This window comes from Mastigoproctus giganteus, chromosome 2, assembly GCF_048544385.1.
Source record: "Mastigoproctus giganteus isolate SK-2022 chromosome 2, ASM4854438v1, whole genome shotgun sequence".
Taxonomy (NCBI): Eukaryota; Metazoa; Arthropoda; class Arachnida; order Uropygi; family Thelyphonidae; genus Mastigoproctus; species Mastigoproctus giganteus.
Window position 1 is genome coordinate 80079234 of NC_143576.1, and position 19704 is coordinate 80098937.

Sequence of the window (19704 nt, forward strand, 5' to 3'; positions counted from 1 at the left end):
GAAATCCCTCAAAATGATCAATAAACTGATGACAGTTTATTCCAAACCCCCTTCATGTTACTCAGTAATTTTGTTGCAGGCTCGCTTTAATATTTTGATTGCATCTAAAATATGGAATTCTTTAAGAGTTGGATCTCTCTCCTTATCTCTACCTGAACAAATAAAAGCATGCACAGTAGTAATGTATTGTATAGCGACGGATGCGGTTTTAAAAGCCGTATTTATGAATTTAGCATTTATTTATTGAAATTAATGTTCATATTTTCAATTCTGTTGATACTTGATATTTGAAAGAAAAAAAAAAAAAAAACTCATAACCCTGGGAACTCATAAAGCGAACTGCCTGTACATCAATGTTTTGTAAAAATTACCTCCTCTGTTGGGAAATAAGTTCAGGTATTTTAGGTTTTCAATCTTTTTGTTTGTACTGTCAAGATAATAAATACATAAAAAAGTGCCCAATTTGAAAATATTTATTGCCTTCATTCCAAACATTTCCATGATATCACTGAAGACTCGCACATGCCAGCTAGTGGGTTAACATAATTGAATAGATTCCATCAGATCCAAGTGTTCTGTTCACTTTCTGCAGCAATTCTTACAATCTTACTTTCTGTTATTTAAATCCAAATCAGTATTTGATGTATTTCTGCTAACCACATCTACCAACATTTTCATTCATGTTCAAACATACATCCAAAAAATATATTTAGCTTAATCATACCATCCACATCCAAGGGGGGACCAATGTGAATGATCTCTTTACTTCTAGTGTTCTTTAGCTCTTCTGAGCAGCTTGCTTTTTCTGTAAGTGTGCATGGGTATGTGTCTGTGTTTTTGTCAAACTGGCTGTTTTATCATACTGCAGCATCTGTTTAAAGCAAAATTTGATTGCCAAAAAGATACAGAAAGAGCAAGAATTTCAAGGTTATTAAAAAAATTTCAAAATCTTGGTTCTGTGATAAACATCAAAGTATGTTGTTGGCAGAAACCAAAAGAACACCTAAAAATGTCACATGCACTTGAAACGATTATTTGTACCCCACAAAAATCCGTGAATATTGGTGTCATTATTTCCTGATTTATTGTGGGACAGGGTTTCCCCAAAATTTATATAACTGGGAACTGATTCTTTTCAGTACCTGTTTTGCAGCCAAAAAATATATTAAAAAAAAAAAAAAAAAAAAAACACAAATTTTTCATCCTTTATTTAAAGATTGGAAAAACTTGAGGATGACTCATAACAATAAGTCTTTTATTATGACTTACAGCTTTTAAATAACTAAGAGAGCTAGCATGAATAATAATGTTTTGGCATCACTTAAAAACTTTATGACAGGAGTAGAGCATAATTTTATCTTTAACCTTAAATCTGGTTTATCTTTATCTTTTTATTTTAGGCTTATCTTTACTTTTATCTTTAACTCTGGTTACATTCTGTCAATTTATTTGTTATATACTTGTTTTTAAAGGAAACCAAAGAAGAGGAACTAGTTTTACATTTGTGTGTCATTACTTGCCACATTCATGAATATACTACACTATTACTCAAAGTTTGTAGTATTTCAGTTGTAAGCAAATTCGGGTCAGTACTTTATAGATTTTTTTTTTTTTTATAAAACAGTTTTTTGACTGTGCATTCAAACAAGCTGAGAAAACCTAACATACCACTGAGAAATTTAGAGAACTACTTTACCTATATGATTTTTGAAAAGAATATTAAACTTACAACTATAGTACCAAATCCTGTTTTTTTTTAATGAGTACCCCCCCCCCCCCAAAAAGCTTGAGATGTATTGGAACCTATAGTTATTGTTATTTGGTTTCTAGGATCATTAGCAACTAAGGCTATATTGCTCCGGGGATATGCGGTGGTTATTCCTTGACCTTTCCACATCCTCCGTATGTGGTGGTCACGGGCTCGAGCCCCAGTCTAATCAATAAGTGTGTGCTACGAACTGCTGCTCCTGCCCACCTGGCTACGGAGGCACCAGAACCTATAGTAAGTATTTAGTAACATGTATGGGCTGAAGGTTGAGAAGATGATAAAAGATACTTGTTGACATAACACTTGTATTAATTTCTTTTTGTGTTACTTTCTGTGGGCAGTAATTTTACCAGTATACATTCTAAAATACCTTTCAATACACTAAAATTTTCAAAACTATTTTACCAAAATGTTTAAGATGTAAGTAATTACTGATAACCAATAAAAGAAGAAACTTTTCAATTAAACATAAGAATTAACAATAACTTTATGTAAAACATGAATTTTAATTTAGTTTGGTTATTAGCACCATATTTCACTATAGTTTATTACTTTATAAAATCCCTTGCTGGACAATATTTTTGGGATAGACTTTCCTTTTGTTGGAGGTCTGCCTTGTCTGTAATCCAAGTGAATCAAAGAATGCTAAAGAGTTTTGCTGTAAAGGTCAAAAAATAAAGTTCCAGTTTCATGTACAGCAGTTAGTTTATTTAATCCCTTTCCACTGATGCATTTTTTTATTTTTTATTTATAACTTTTATTTATATCTTCATTCAATTTTTCTATCAAAAGAATCAAGGAACAGCTACTAGAAGGGGGTAAAAAATGAGAATTCCTACATCTGGATTTGATCACACTTTGAAGTTATCAATGAAAATGTACAATAAACACTTTTTCATAGTGTGCTTCTGGTTCAACTGTTATCATGATGCTTATGATATGATGATTTACAATGTCAGTTAGGCATTTGTGCAAACACATTGATTACTTAATTTCATATTTAAAAATTAAATCATTAAATCTGGTTAACACCTTCATTACTAGCTTGGGGTGGGAAAAAGCACTGTTGGGTTTTCTTCTAACTATGGCTGCATTAGTCAGCCAGTGGCAAAGGTTGCTTGACAAAAATATCTAGTTTTTAATTCCATCCATTTTCTTCCATTTACTTCCATTAAATCAGAATGGAAATGGAAAAGGGTCAGGTGGTTTGCCTCCAAATGAATTAAAAATCCCATGATGCACAAATGCATCGACACACAACGTATTAATATTATACTCAATTCCCAGCTGAGACTTTTTGAATGATATATGAGCTTTATTTGTAAATGCAGATTGAAGGTGATATCATGAACAAAACAAATATTCATATATTAATAGTGCTGAAATAAGCGAAGGGCTCATTATGATTACAAAGATATGTTTGCCTGATATTACAGCTTCATCAATGTCAAAATTTACTTTGAAAAATAATCTGCAAGATGTTTGCCATTTTAGGAATAGTTTTAACTGTGCTTATGAGAGAAGTGAGCTGAAAGAAATGCTTAGAATGGAAAGCAAGCAATTTTTTAAATAAAAGGAGGTGTCCCATAACTTCAAGAATGATTAACGGGCATATCATTACTTTCAACTGAACATCAGATTGCTAATAATCTTAATTATAGTGACATAAAACAAGATTTTCCAACGATGAAATGATTGTAGCTAATTTTTGTGCAAGTGTTGTTCTTATGCATATTTATTAGATTTATAGTTGAAACATATATTTCTTAATAGCTTCCTCAAGAGATAAAGTATATATAGTAAATAAACTAAAAAGATCAACATGAAAATTATTTGACCTATGTTTATCGCAATTTATTTGTACAAAGTATAATTTACATACTCTTTATTTATGTTGCATATATATTTTAATAATGTTATATATTGTCGTAATAGTAATGTCGAAAGTAATGATATGCCCATTATTATATTGATAATAAAATTATTAAAATATATATGCAACATAAATAAAGAGTATGTAAATTATACTTAGCATAAATAAGTCTGAATTTGATCACAGTAAATTCTAAATACATTAAACTTTAAAATACACCTTTGGTGATTGAGTGGAGGTGCCGGGTTTAAAGAAGTATATCTGGTGATCAAGTACTTTTGGAAAAGAAACATATTTCAGTGAATATTACGCACTAACAAACATTTAGTTGTATTAGAGATGATTACAGATGAAAACCTATTTACATCTGTAACCATCTCTAATGATTATTTCTTATAGCAGTAGTCATTAAAATGCAAATAACAGTTCAATTCGTTATATGAAAATAAATGAAAATGAACAATGTCACAGCAAATATTGTCATATATCGCAATGTAAATTTTAAATGCATGACTTGTACAGTAAACAGGGAACATAAATAAATGTGCTTCTCAAAAAAAACACTCTCACAATGTAGGATTAAAAAAATATTTTTTCTTATTAAATAATCTGGTATGTGTCTTTACATGACACATTAAATTTAATAATTAATAGATAACAGAGCTGCAGTGGCTCAATGAGTTCTACGTTATACATCAATTAGTTAAGAAAAGGAGGATTTTACCACTATGATGTCTTGTAGAACACTTCGGTGCTGATACTCTCCATTGTTGAAACAAAACAAAAAACACAGTTTACATGCATTCCACACCCTCGTAGACAAAATCGATGATCCAATGCACCACGGAATCGGAGGCCCACGAACCCCAAGCCCAACCCCAAAAAACATCAAATCATCAACCCTAACACTTTTTGACCAGGGACATGATCATGACTTTCCTGTGGGGAAAAAATTCCTTACTTTCTTAATCAATCTGTATTTTAAAAAATTAAATGTTTCAAGGCCAAATAAATAATGAATCCATACTTTTTAAACAAATATTAAAACATAAAAACATTAACCATCCTCTGAAACATTAAGAAACTAAGGAATTTTGTTATTTCTCTGAAGCGGACGGGTATTTTTGACCAGGGTCAACGACCATGACTTTCCAGCAGTTTCACTTTCCCGTGGTGAAAAAACTCCTTAGTTTCTTAATGTTTCAGAGGATTGTTAATGTTTTTATGTTTTAATATTTGTTTTCAAAGTGTTAAAACAGTATGTATTCATTATTTATTTGGCTTCGAAACATTTGATTTTTTAAAATACAAACAGATTGTATTCTCTCACTCAAGTGTTAGGATTGATGATTCAATGTATTTTGGGGTTGGACTTGGGGTTTGCGGGCCTTTGATTCCATGGTTCATTGATGTTGTCTATGAGGGTATGGAATACTTTGGTTATTTGGGTTTTTTTTTTAGGAGCATTAGCAACTAAGGCCATATTGCTCAGGGGGGTATGCAGTGGTCATTCCCTGACCTTTCTGCATCCTCTGTATTTGGTGGTCACAGGCTCAAACCCCAATCAAATCAAGAAGCATGTGCTATGCACTGCTGCTCCTGCCCACCTGGCTATGGAGGCACCCAGTATGAAATACATGTAAAACTATTTGTGTAGTTGTTTCAAGGACGGAGAATATCAGCACTGAAGTGTTCTACAAGACATCATAAAGGTAATCCTCCATTTCTTAACTAAATGATTTTAATAATGGACTCTGAAGAAATCACTAAGATCACCAAGATGTGTTTCTGTAGTTATATAGCTAATGAACTGTTTAACTAGTTAAAAAAAAAAAATACCTGGTGGTTGTGTGGAATTAAATTTAATTGTTTTTGCCAGTAAGTAGCTGTTTATGGAAAATTTAATCAAGCATACATTTTTCCAGTTGCACTTGCACTGGAAACACCCCCCCCCCCTCTCTGTGTCCTTGCTCATAGCTGTTGCGAAGTAACATCAATTAATCACCAGTTCATGCAAGTGTTGTATGATTAGCCACATAGCTGAAATTTGCAAGTGCAGTTAGTGCTAAGTTATGAAGTTTTACTGAAGACATATGGAGCTAGTAGGAATTAAACAAAACACACGTAATGAAACAGTCTTAGCATTAATATTAGTTGAGGCATATGATGCAAGAAAGCAAGCTTATACAGCATAAGCAAAAAAAAAAATTTCCCATTTCACCCACCCAGTCACTGCAAATGTTTGTCTTGTTCAGCCTTAAATTTATTTAAGCTATCAACTTCCACAACAGATGGAAGTCTGTTCTAGCAATCAACTACCCATTGGCAAACTTCTGCACATCAATTCTACAACTGTCTTTCCTCAATTTAAACTATGCTCCCTCAAGTTCTTAGTCTGAGCAAGTGGAAGACGTAATTCTCACAGAAGAAGAAACTTGCTTTTGTACTGAGCTACCATGGCACTGTCTCACTTTCAAACTGAGAGATGTTTGAAGAGCCTTAGAAAAAGGCTAACTGGCCATTTGTTTAAAAAATCAGAAACTGTTATGATAGCCTCTTTCAGGACTAACTGGTCCCTAATCAGACAGGAGTTGGTATATAGCAACATTTAAAAGCTATATTACACCTTTAAAACTCTGATTTCAGATACTACATGGCAGCTCACATCAAACAAATTCTTGACAACTATTCTGTCTGTTTATTATCACTATAGACCATCTGCTATTTGAATATTGCCCATAGTCATGAAATAGATTGTTATAGCAGCACCATCTTTTAAAAAATTGGCTAATTATCCTTTTGGTGAGTCTACCTCTCTATCAGTTGGAAAGTAATGCATACAGGTAAACTCGTAAGAAACACAATTTTGTTCTGCTCTTAGAATTAAGACCATTGCATTATCTAAGAAGTTCACTAGCCAGAGAAACAGATTAAAGGACAATAGTCCTACAAGCATCTTACAAAGAAAGAAATGTTAACTTTTTTTTTTTTTTTTGTATAGAAATACAAATGCAATCATTGATACAAGTGCTGTAACAATAAGAGCATATTAATATTTCCAAATAGTAAAGTGCCATCACACACATGCACATGTATGACAGATAATCAGTTGGTAAGTAAAAGGGGACAAGGACATCATATGTAGGACATTGTGTCAGTTCAACTTATTCCAGTTATTATTTAAACTACACAAAATTTACCTTGTCTCTTCTACATCCTTTATCTAATTTATTCAGATGTCCTTGTGAGCTACAACTTATTAGCCCAATTTCATCGACAATGACCCAGTAGTTATATCAGTTCACTGATAAACTTTATCAACAACTTACTTCTTTTTTTAAACAGTGTATGAACATTAACAGAAGTGCCTTAATCTTAAATCATTTTTTCCAATTCATCCTATATTCCTCACTGAAAATTTTAAATTCTTTAATCATCTTAAAAGATTATCTCCTTGATGCTATATTTTAAAATTTGGAAAAGTAAACATCTTTTACAAAACAAATAAAGTATTAAACACAAAGTAAAAGTAAACATAAAAGTAAATCCTTTCATGGGATTTAGGATAAAAGCTGGCTTTTTCCTTTGTCCTCCTTCCATATAATTGCAATTTCAACACCTTCTGAATTACACCTCTCTGGGATGCAGTTGTCACTGAAGAAAACCCCAGGTAAAAGTGTTCTTCTGCCTTAAAATAAAATATATAATATTCCCAAAATTGAATATTCCTTTAAAATTTCCAAAAATAGCCTATACTACCCTTTTCAAAAAATCCACAAAGTTTATTTTAAATCCATAATGAGATCGCATATCCTCTACAAGGAAAAATTACAATAAATTATTAGCATTTGTCCGATTTTACGAAAATTAGCGGGTCTTGACTACTCAAGTTGTCTGTCCAACTGTCAGTTATGAACTGACATCATGTTGCCAATACATTTAGTATTGGCAACATGATGCAAAGAAATAAGGTTAAATAAAATCAGCACAAAAAAAAAAAAAAAAAACCTTAGCCATTTCATTCGCCAATTCCTTCCAATAATTTTTCTGATGCTTTTTAAATGCACCAAACTACAAACTTCACAATGCCAGGCAGAAGTTTATTCCATGACAAATCACTCTCTAGCTAAGGGACAATCTTTACTTTCCTAACAAGAGTAAAGAAAATAGTCAAGGGATTCCTTCATCTCCTATACGTCTTGATTCACCTTGGAAGATATAATTTCTGCTGTGATCCTCCTTTATAACTTACCCTATGCCCCATCCACTCTTCTGTTTTAATCCATATCCCTCCATTCCTCCTCCCCCCTTTTTTCCCCTGGATAGCCCACTTTCTTGCCAGGCAAGCAGAGGGCATTCCTTGTCCAGGTAAAATCCAATTACGAACAGCATGCTTTCCTCATAGGAGTTCACTACTACTATCTGATCACTGCTCCTATGAGCAGTGATCACATTGCAGTACTGTTGAAAATGGACACTCGTCATGGCCAGCCAGAAGTTTATTCCATGATCAATCACTCTCTGGCTGAGGGACAATCTTTACCTTCCTAACAAGAGTAGAGAAAATAGTCAAGGTTCCAAGAAGATTTCAATCCACAGAAGCATGGAATTCAGGAGGATGGTCCCACCAGAGATAACATATCCAACCAATAACACAAAAACAGGTGTTAGAAAGATCAAATAAAGTCTAAAAAATTCTACCCCTACAGGTAGTGGGTTAGCAGCTAGATATTTAGCACTGGGATGTAAGGAACCATAATGTCAGCAAAGATGGTTTACCCCATTGGAGAATTCAAATACTAGGCAAAATGGCTGGTGTCGGCCATGACGAGAGTTCATTTTCAACACTACTGCTATGTGATCACTGCTCATAGGCGCAGTGATCAGATAGTAGTAGTGAACTCCTATGAAGAAAGCATGCTGTTCGTCACTGCATTTTGCATGGACAAGGAATGCCCTCTGCTTGCCTGGCAAGGAAGTCAGCTATCCAAAAAAAAAGTGGAAATGGAGGGATATGGGTTAAAACAGAAGAGTAGATGGGGCATAGGGTAAGTTATAAAGGAGGATCACAGCAAAAACTATATCTTCCAAGATGAATCAAGAAGTATAGGAGATGAAGGAATCCCTGGAGGAGGAGCCCGCCCACATACATGGGAAAGGAGAGACATAAAAAGTCAGCACATTAAATTTGACCTCTGTAGGGATAGAGAGAGAAAGCTGGAGTTCAGAAGGGCCTGAAGACCTCACAAGCATAGCTCTGGGAGGAGGAGGTGATTCCACTTTTCATCCTCCTCTTTCCCTGCACCTGTATGGCCCAACCCTCCTTCTCTAACTCTGTACTTTCATCTGCATAGTCTACTTTACCAGACACTTTGAGGCATCTTCAAAGGCATTAAAGAAAGTCAATGGGTGTAGGGTTAGGCATGAGGTATTGTTATGTTGGTGTTGTTTGAATGAATTTTACTTACCCTGCACCATGCAGTGGACTCCTTCTACTGGAGATCCCCCCCCCACTTTCTTTAATACCTTGGAGGATTATCTCAAAGTGTGGTGCAGGCAAGGAGACTATGGAGGTGAAAGAACAGATAGAGAAGGGGGAGTTGGTGGGATACAGGTGAAAGGAAATTAATACAAAGAAAGACACCATTAGGTGTCTTTCTTTGTATTAATTTCTTTTCACCATATGCAAATTTTATGGTTATTGGGAAAGTTACAAGAGAATTAAGTAAGCACTGTAACACAGTCACTTAATATAGCAAGATGACATTTCGAAACTTAAGTGAGTAATGTCATCAAGCCTGGAGAAGACAAGGAACCTATTTTGGGCCAGTCAGAGCCTTCTGCTATCTCCAAACCTGATGACATTACTCAGCTGACTTTCAAAACATCATCTTGATGTTAAGTACCTGTATGGCAGTGATTATTTAATTCTCTTTTAACAGTTCCAATAAAAGTACTTAACATTTGCATGTGATTTAACAGCATCTTTCTTTGTAAGAATATCATTTGCTATGGATTAACAAATATCATTCCCATTTCAAATAACTGCTTGAACTTCTTTGTGTGCAAAGCTCCAAAAATAGATAGGGAATTGTTTCAGTACTCCTAGAGAGTAACTATTTACAATAACTATTCATAATCTTAGTGAATCACTGAGAGGTTACTGTAGTTCGCACTTGTGGTGTCAAAGATGAAATTCTGCATCTACAGCTAATTCTTAATCAAAAATGGCTCATATCTTCAATATAATTTAAACCTTGCCCATCCTAAACAAGTGACACATAACTAAGTTTCAATAGCAAAAGCTTAATTTACGGTACTCACATTGGATAATCTGCAGTTGTTATTTGGGTGAATGAATGACTAAATTTTTGGGTTTGGGTAATTTTAAGTTAACTAGATTAATTGGTAAGTTTACGGGATGAGAATAAATTAATTAAAAATGGAATTAAAATATGCGCAAGGAAGCAGAAGTGCACAACTCCATCCTGGTTGTCATGGAGAATTAATTAATTAAGAACTCTAAAAGAACTCTTTGTTAAAAACATCTTCAGTCGGCAAAAAAAACTTTGCCGACTGAAGACGTTTTTAACAAAACGAAAGTCTACCGTTATGACTATTGGCCCCATCTGTTTCACATATTTTAGAGTTCTTAATTAATTAATTCTCCATGACAACCAGGGACGGAGTTGTGCACTTCTGCTTCCTTGCGCATATTTTAATTCCGCATATTTTAATTTTAAATTAAGCTTTTGCTATTGAAACTTAGTCCAATCACACGGTATTTTAAGACATTCTATAATTTATCTAGTGACACATAACATGAACTCTTTGTATTTCACTTATGTCACTAACGTGCATAACAAATGGCATCAAAACATACAACAACCATTGTCCAAATGCATAACTCAATAATGCATGTTACAAAAATGAAAAAAAAAAAAAAAAAAAAATATATAAAGATATATATATATATTATATAATTAATTATATAATTCAGCAATGTTCACATACTTGACAGCATCTTTCCAAAACTGTCTACTTCCTACTGTGGCTAAGACCGCTTTAGTAGTTTGACTTGTACTCTGTAATACCTGTAAAGTCTTCTCTCCTGTATGCCACAATGCACTGGTAGCTGGATCTTTATATAGTTCTATTTGAGGACCATCTTTATCCTTGTGGTAATGTAAATTTTAATTTAAGATTAATTGTTTCAAACTAAATTTAATAATGTTCAAAAAACTGTACAGTAGTAATGAGCATGAATACAATTCTGTACAATTATTTGCTTAAATCAGTAAATAATGACTAAACAAAGTTTAAAGATAAGTTAGAGTTATAAGATTATAGATTATAAAAATTACAGCAAAGAAGCATAAAACTCTAAGATAAGGTTGGTTTGTTTGTTGTTTGGTTTTTTAGGAGCATTAGCAACTAAGGCCATATTGCTCTGGGGATATGCAGTGGTCATTCCCTGACCTTTCCGCATCCTCCATATTTGGTGGTCACGGGCTCGAATCCCGGTCTAATCAGAGCGGTGTGTGCTACGCACTGCTACTCCTGCCCACCTGGCTACAGAGGCACCAGATAGGGTTGGTATTGCTGAGAAGCATGGCATTACGTTGTACTATACTCTGGGTAGTGGAAAATGAAAAAGAAATGGGGATAGTTGTGCATGAATTTCTCTAAGCACTGCAGACAGTTTGCCAGGACAGCACAAGGTTTTGTCGATGACAAACAGGAATCTTGCTTAAACGGATAAAAAACTGATTATCCCACCGTACAAGGCGATGGGATCAAGACTAGAGCCTGCTGTTTGTTGTTTGTTATTTGGTTTTTAGGAGCATTAGCAACTAAGGCCATATTGCTCCAGGAATATGCAGTGGTCATTCCCTGACCTTTCCGCATTCTCCGTATTTGGTGATGACCATGCACTTGACAGTTTGGTGGGACATAGACAAGGGGAAAGCAAAAATGAGAGCAGGAGTTTGTTATAGGCCTAATGACTCAGATGAGTACAACGAACAATTATACAGAGAAATAGAGTGGGCCAGAAAATCAGAGTGTCTTATAATAGGGGTTTTTAACTTCCCAGATATAGACTGGAACTTGTGGATTGGTCACTCGCACACTATCAAGGCTTTTGTGGATTTACTGGATGATTGTTTTCTAGAGCAGCATGTCAGAGAGGCAACAACAGGGTGTAAAACTCTTGATCAGATTATCAGCAGTCATGCATGAAAAATTTACGGATAAAGGAACAACTAGGTAGCAGTGATCACAGATTACTGATGTGGGATTTACTTAAAGATGTAACTACCATCATGGAGAGGTTTTTGCTTTCGTAAAGGTAACTACACTGGTCTCAGAGATTTTTAGGTTTATACAGTGGGACCAACCAATGATGTTACCAACAGCAAATTCTAAATGAGAAGAATTCAAGGAAGTAATCTTGGAAGCTATTAGTCTTTTTTGTTTCAACTAAGAAATACTGCTCTAGGTTCAGACCCAAATAGATGTCAGATGAACTAATGAGACTCGTGGCACAGAAGAAAAATGTACAGGATGCACATAAATTGTCAGGTGACACAGAAGCCTATGGTAGATACAAGCTAGTCTGTAATCAAGTCACAAAGGAGGTTAAGCCTTGGTCCTTGAGGTTGTCACAGACATTCTCTCAGATAAGGCAGACAAGTATTTGTTACCTGGGAGTCTAAAATGCTGATGGAACTGATATTTGGGTAACACTCAAGTGTAATATAGTGGACCCAATATCGACAAAGTCCAGTCAGTCTGTGACAGCCAAATCTTCTGCTTGCACTTTTGCAATGGGGGGGACTATTAGCAACCTTGGGTATAACCCCCAGGCACAATCACACTGTGGGTGATCACCCAGTTGTGAACCAACGTAAGCAGAGGTCGAGGTGTGGCACCCACACCACATGGATGGCACCCCTCTGTGTTACCAGGTAATACTAGGAAGTAGATGACTCATCAACAGGTGTAATACTACCACTTTGCTTATTGGAGGCTTGAAACAAAAACTTTTCGACCTCTGGCTTAAATGTTTCTACCTCATTCTGTCAAATTCATCTGTTGTCTCTACCATTCTCCCAACTCCCCTAAACACTTGAAGCTCTTTGACTTCCTCTCTTTGCAAATTGACTTTCTTCAATACAACATTCCCAAACAATGAGGCAATTTTCCTTGGTGATTTTAATGTTCACAACTCCAGCTGGCTTCATCACACAGACCCAGCTGGTCGAGATGCTGAGGCTTTTGTAATTACTAATAACCTCGCTTAGATTTTTCATTTTCATACTAGAATACTGGACAATCATAACCATACAGCCAACTCGCTTGATCTTTTTCTCACTAACAACCCTTCTAAGTACACGAGCAAAGTGAGTGGTGCTTTAGGCACCCCAGATCACCACTTGGTGATTGTCTCTTCTCCAATGGAGCCTTTATCTCATGGCTTTTCCCAACCTCATGTTGTTTGGCATTACAAGAATGCGAAATTGAATGACCTGCAAGATTTCTTTTCTTCTTTCCCTCGGTCGGATTACTGTTTCAAATCTTTTGATGTCAATGTTTGCTCAGATCATGTCAGTGAAATTATTCTTGTAGGAATGGAATCCTTTATTTAACACTCCACTTTAAGATCTTGTCCTCTTTCTAAACTGTGGTTTTCCAATAAATGTGCTTGTTCAAGAGAAGAATGTGCATATCGTATTTGGCTTGTTTCTAATTCTTCATTTTCATTTTCTGCTTAAACCAAAGCTTGCAACAATTGTAAAGCAGTTATTAATCAGTCCAAACTAGATTTTGAACAGACTAAGAGTAGAAAACTTGCTTCTTGCCCTAATGGTAGCCAAGTATTCTAGTCTCTTGCCAAAGTTATTGGCCGCAACTTTTGCCCATCTCTGCTCCCACCTCTATCAAAACCAGTTGGTTCTGTTGTCACTTCAGCCAAGGACAAAGCTGACCTGCTAGCATCCCATTTTTCTTCCAACTCATGTATTAATGATCTTGGTAAAAGAACTCCCACCATTCCCAACTGTTCCATTCAATGCATCCTGTGGTCTTCCATCAAAAGGATGTTAGAAGGATTTTGATGAATAAATTGATGCTCAGAAAGCTTGAGGTCCTGATGTTCTCAAAACCTGTGCTCCTGAACTTACTTCTGTTCTTTGTCACATTTTTTTTCACTTTATTATTCCAAATGTGTTTCTCCTTCAGCTTGAAAATTTGCTCATATCCAGCCAGTTCCTAAAAAGGGTGATAAATCCCTTCCATCCAATTATCGTCCCATTGCAATTACTTCTACTCTTTCTAAAGTAATGGAGAAATCAATTAACCGGCAACTTACAAACTAGCTAGAAAGCTTCTGTCTGATCAACAATCGCCAGTATGGATTCCGGCTAATGTTACGCATTTACGAAGAAATTCAATGGAAAAGTTTGGTGAAACACAAGCAGTTGCTCTAGACATCTCAAAGGCTTTTGATCATGTTTGGAATAAAAGTCTTCTAAACAAGCTTCTATCTTATAGCTTGCCAAGAGGGAAGCTTATTGCTTTTTGTAATTGGTTATCCAGTTTTCTCTCTGACCTCTCACTGAGGGTGATGATAGATGGCTTTCTGTCTTCTAACTTCTCCACTAATGCTAGTGTCTCTCAAGGTTCAGTTCCCTCCCCACTTTTTTCCTGTTGTATATCAATGACCTTCTTCCATTGACCAGAAATCCTATCCATAGTTTTGCCAACGATATAACACATTGCATTCCACCTTTCAGTTTGAGAAACCTTGCCCTGCTCAATCAGCTTGAACTTTTCAAATATCCACTACCAATTCCTTAAATGCCGATCTGCAGGTAATTCTTCAGTGGGGCAAAGACAACTTAGTTGATTTCAATCTTTCTAAAACCAAGTGCTGTCTTATATCTCGCGAAAAAGGATTCTTCAGCTCCTATGCTTATCTTTGGTGACACTCCGATTTCTAGGCAAGATAATATATCTCTTTTAGGGATTACCCTGACTTCTAATCTCTCTTGGCACAAGCACATCACAAATACAATAAACCTTTGATTGAACAGACTAACTAGGGAGAAGGGGTGTCCGCTAATGCCAAAAGTCCATTAAATGGAATGTAACCTGGGGGAGGGGCATTTTTTATTGTTCTTAATATAAAAAAGCTTTAATACAATATACATTACTGTACAATATGGCCTTTGATTTACAGATATCAGAAACAGTTTGTTTTTTTACGCCGTAAATTTTAGAAACATGTGCTACTGAGGCACCTTGTTGTAATTCCTTAATTAGCCTAATTTCTGTGCCACATTTAAGTTCACACACATTCTTTTAACTCCTCTATCACTTATGCAATTTTAAATTTTAAGGCGACAAAATTATTTAATAAATAAAGTCATAATTCAGAAATCACAGAAACACTCTATATAAAACATGACCGCAAGATAGCTTGGGGCAGACTGATACTGAAACAAAGCGAGTCGGTACACCTGCATTTTAGTGTCCCGAGTCATGTTCAGCTCACAAGTCACCACCTGCTCTTACCTGTTATCTGTAATCTGGGAAAACAGCAATTTGAACACGTTTTCAGAAAGAATAAAAAGACAATTTCCTGACTACAATTTCCTAAATTTGATTATAAGAATAAAAGTAGGTAATTATCAAAACAATAATGGAAATAGGTAATTAGTATTAATTTTTAATTAATAATAACACTGAAATTTTGCATAACCTAAAAATAATAATATGATCGAGATTAATATATACATTACTGTATTATTACTTGTCCGGTCCGTTAAATCGAGGGTTTACTGTATTGCTTCCTCTGCTTCTAAAAAACCTTAATAAGTTATTCAAGATAAGTTATTATAAGTTATTCAAGGAGGAGAGGGCCAGATGTTTATCAAACCCTAATAGGGAGTTAAATGATTTGGTAAAAACTGAGAGCAAAGTGGAGGACAAATTGTTGGAGTTAAACATAAGAAAGGCACCTGGGGTGTTTGGGATCTATCCAGTTATATCAAAGGAGGCAGCAAAGTAAGTAAGCAAACCCTTAGCCATAATTATGAGAGTATCCTTGGACTCGGGGGAAGTCCCCATGGACTGGAGATGTGCAAATGTATCTCCAATTCACAAAGAGTGACACAAGTAATTATAGACCTGTTAGTTTGACTTCTGTTCCAGGGAAAATAATGGAGTCACTGGTTAAAGAAGCATTGCAGGATCATTTAGACAAGACTGCTGCAATAATTCAGATGCAGCATGGGTTTGTCAAGGGGAAGTCTTGTCTGAGCAATTTGATTGGATACCATGATGTGGTCACAAAGGAAATAAATACAAAAAATAATTTTATATCATATACTTGGATTTCAGGAAAGCTTCTGACACTGTTGCACATAGAAGACTACTGTACAAATTGGAGCAGTATGGCATTAAGGGCAAGTTGATACAGTAGATAAAAGGATGGTTGAGCGGGAAAAGACAGAGTGGTGGTCAATGGGTACTGCTGTATGTGGAATAATGTTATTAGTGGTATCCCTCAGAGTTCTGTGTTGGGCCCATTGTTGTTTTGTATCAATGTTTGTATCAATGTTGTTTTGTATCTTTTATCAACATCATTTATCAATGATATTGATAAAAGTATATCAAGCGTAATATCAAAGTTTGCAGACGATAGAAAGGTTGGCAGGGTTGAAAATAACAGTAATGACAGTATGCTACTGCAACAGGATCTGGAAAAGTTGGGTAGATGGGCTGATCAGTTTAACATTGACATATGCAAATTACTCCGTATTATGGGTAGCAGTAACTTCAGAGAAATGTACTAACTATGTGTTGTTATACTCAGGGTAATAGAAAATGAAGAGACCTTGGAGTAATTGTGCAGTCAGATATGAAGTTTTCTGAAAAGTGCAGACAGGCTGCCAGAGTAGGTCATGGAGTCTTTTAAATGATATACAGGAATTTTGCGAGCAGGGATAAGGAAGTGATTATCCCCTTGTATAAGGCAATGGTTAGGCCACACCTTGAGTACTGCGTACAGGTCTGGAAGCCTCGTTTTAGGAAGGATGTAGAGTTGCTAGTACAGAGAAGGGCAACAAAAGACTGGTGAGGGGAATGAAGGGATCCTCTTACCAGGAGAGGATTAAGTTCTGCAAATTGCAACAGCTGGAGACTAGGTACCTGAAAGGTGATCTGATTGAGGTGTATAAGGCTTTGAATGGCTCTAGTAGGCTTAATGCTGAGGATATTCTTCCTATTGCTCAGATTACAAACCTGAGGGGGGAGAGATTCAAATTGAGGAAAGACAGTTGTAGAACAGATGTGCAGAAATTTTCCTTTAGCCAGTGGGTAGTTGATTGCTGGAACCAACTTCCATCTATTGTTGTGGAAGTTGACAGCTTAAACAAATTCAAGGCAGAACTAGACAAATATTTGGAATGAATGAATCAGTGAAATGGGATTTTTTTTTTTTTTTTTTTTTTTGCTGATGCTGTATATGCATTCTTTCTTGCATCATGTGCCTCTTCTAATGCTAATGCTAATTATTGCTGGATAACTGGTGAATTAATCTAGTGTAATTATTGCATTTAAGTATACTAGTTTAGTATAGTATAAACAATTAAACTGAATTTAACATAGAAAACACGCCCCCGAGCAGCAAGGCAAACAGGCTCAAAGCAGTGGGAGTGTAGCTTGGGGAAGAATGGAAGGTGGGGGGGGGGGAGATTTTTCCTATGAATCACGGCCTGAAGCAATTTTCTGTTTGTACAAATTTTCCAAACCATTCTGGAACTGGATATGATACATTAATTGGCTGATTGATCTGGTTTTTAATGGCATATTAGATGATAGAGCCAAGGATGATAATCTTTGTGTGTGTTCGGTGCAGAGAGTGTGTGAAAAAATTAGGAACTAACTCAGAGTTCTGACGGGCATTTATGAGAGATTAAAGAGTAATATGGATGCCCTCAAAGGAATTAAAGTGGGGCGACCTACCAAGTTCTCAACTGCAGAACTCAACATCAGAGCTCACAGTTCAGCATCAGGAAACAGCAGAAATCCCCAAGGCATAATGCACTCATCCCACAGAGGTTATTTTTGGTAACTTTATTATCAGAGAAATGGGAAATATATTGTGCAAAAATGGCAGGTGGAATAGGACCATGATATTTCTACCAGAGGAAAAAGTTGATGATGTTATACAACAGACATTTTTTAAGAGGAAAAAAAGGTAATATTGTTGTACAATATCACCTTTTATCACCTAATGATGATAAGTGTACAAGATCTGCAAAATTACTTAACAAGTAAAGGGCACTGTTGGAAAAAGTCACAAGGCAGAGTTGAATATGAAGGTGTCTGCAATTTTGCCAGGACATGATTAGAAGGAGTAGACACATTGGACACAGTGTTTTTGTCACGCCGTTCCTGTGGTTCTCCAAAGTTCCCCACAAATCCTTGATGAGCCTATTAGATCATGTCTGCCAAAAGGAAACCAGTACACACACACGGGTCATCTCTTGTTTGATGTTAGTGTCCGTACCTGTTTTAATGATGAGTATTTTGACCTCTTTATACTTCCTGATGGCATGAGAAAGAGACCGAAGTCTATGAGATGGAGATCTAGACTTAGGCATCCAGTAAGAATTTGTAGTGCAGAGGTTCACATGGTCTGACACATACGAGTCATTTGCAGCAACATAACCCATTGGACATGAAGGATCAGACGTTGCATTCTTGCTATCATCTCCTCCTGCTTTACGACACGACGGCGCCATATGTGACAGGAATAAATAACGCAGTGCAAAGATGTAAAACCTTAACCAGCAAAGCCCCAGTCTTTGCGAGTTATGCGTGCCAGAATGGTAATATAGGCTTTAATTTTATCTCTGATGGAAAATAGGTGGGGAATGAACATTTCTTGATCAATCAGTGTAATGCCCAGATATCTGACAGAGTGTTGACTTTTGAGTAATTTCCCTTTACAACGGATGATAGGAGCTCTTCTCAAATCCAACTTTCCTTTCAGTAGAAGGGTTTTTCTCTTTTGGGTAGAGACTGAAAGTTTGCTGTTCTCAGCCCACTCAGACAGAGCAGACAGTACTGCACCTGCCATATTTTCTATTGTAGCTCTCGTATGTCCTTCAACAACGATGATATGATCATCGGCATAAGAAGTTTGTATGATGTTGGGATGGATCCTCAGAAGCCAGTCATCCAGGATCATATTCCACAATGTAGGACCAAGGTTGGAACCCTGGAAACAGCCCCTGGTGAATTTCCAAGTGATGGAATGGAACTGTTTTTATGGTGACACGTCGGTTAGAGAAGTAGCTCATGAGGCGGTTAGCATTAGTAAAGGCACATGATGGAAAAAAGCAAGCATATACAGCATCAGCCAAAAAAAAAAAAACAATTTATCTAATTTCCCACATCCACTCACTCCAAATGTTTGTCTACTTTTGCCTTCAATCTCTTTAAGCTATCAACTTCTACTACGACAGATGGAAGTTTGTTCCAGCAGTCAACCACACTCTGGCTAAATGCAAACTTCTGCACATCTATCCTACACTCTTTCCTCAACTTGAATTTATGCCCTCTCGGGCGATTATTCTCAGAAAGAGGAAGAATCCCAATAGCACTGAGCATGCTCGAACAATTCAAGGCTTTCTACAACTTAATCAGATCACCGCGCAGGTGCCTAGTCTCCAGACACTGTAATTTGCAAAACTTCGTAAGAGCAACCCTTTGTTCCATTCACTAAACTTACCCTTTTCTGCCTCACTCCAGCAGCTCTATATCCTTCCTAAAATGAGGTCTCCTGACCTGTATACAGTACTCAAGGTGTGGCCTGACCATTGCCTTATACAAGGGAATAATCACCTCCTTATCCCTGCTAGAAAAATTCCTATACATCATTAAAAAGACACCATGGTTACCCTTGCAGATTGTCTGCACTGCTCAGAAAACTTCATATCTGCCTGCCCAATTACCCCCAGGTCCTTTTTGTTTTCCATCACTGTCAGTG

The 19704-nt window shown here is 36.1% G+C and overlaps 1 protein-coding gene across 1 annotated transcript in view; it reads right to left on the reverse strand.

The window, feature by feature from the left end:
- The window catches only part of LOC150089359 (NBAS subunit of NRZ tethering complex-like), a 1057261-nt gene that overhangs the window by 471087 nt on the left and 566470 nt on the right, over positions 1–19704 (reverse strand). Inside the window, exon 38 of the mRNA XM_090389247.1 lies at positions 10656–10816. Coding sequence (XP_090245373.1) covers positions 10656–10816 — 161 coding nt within the window. The remainder of the gene's footprint in view (positions 1–10655; positions 10817–19704) is intronic.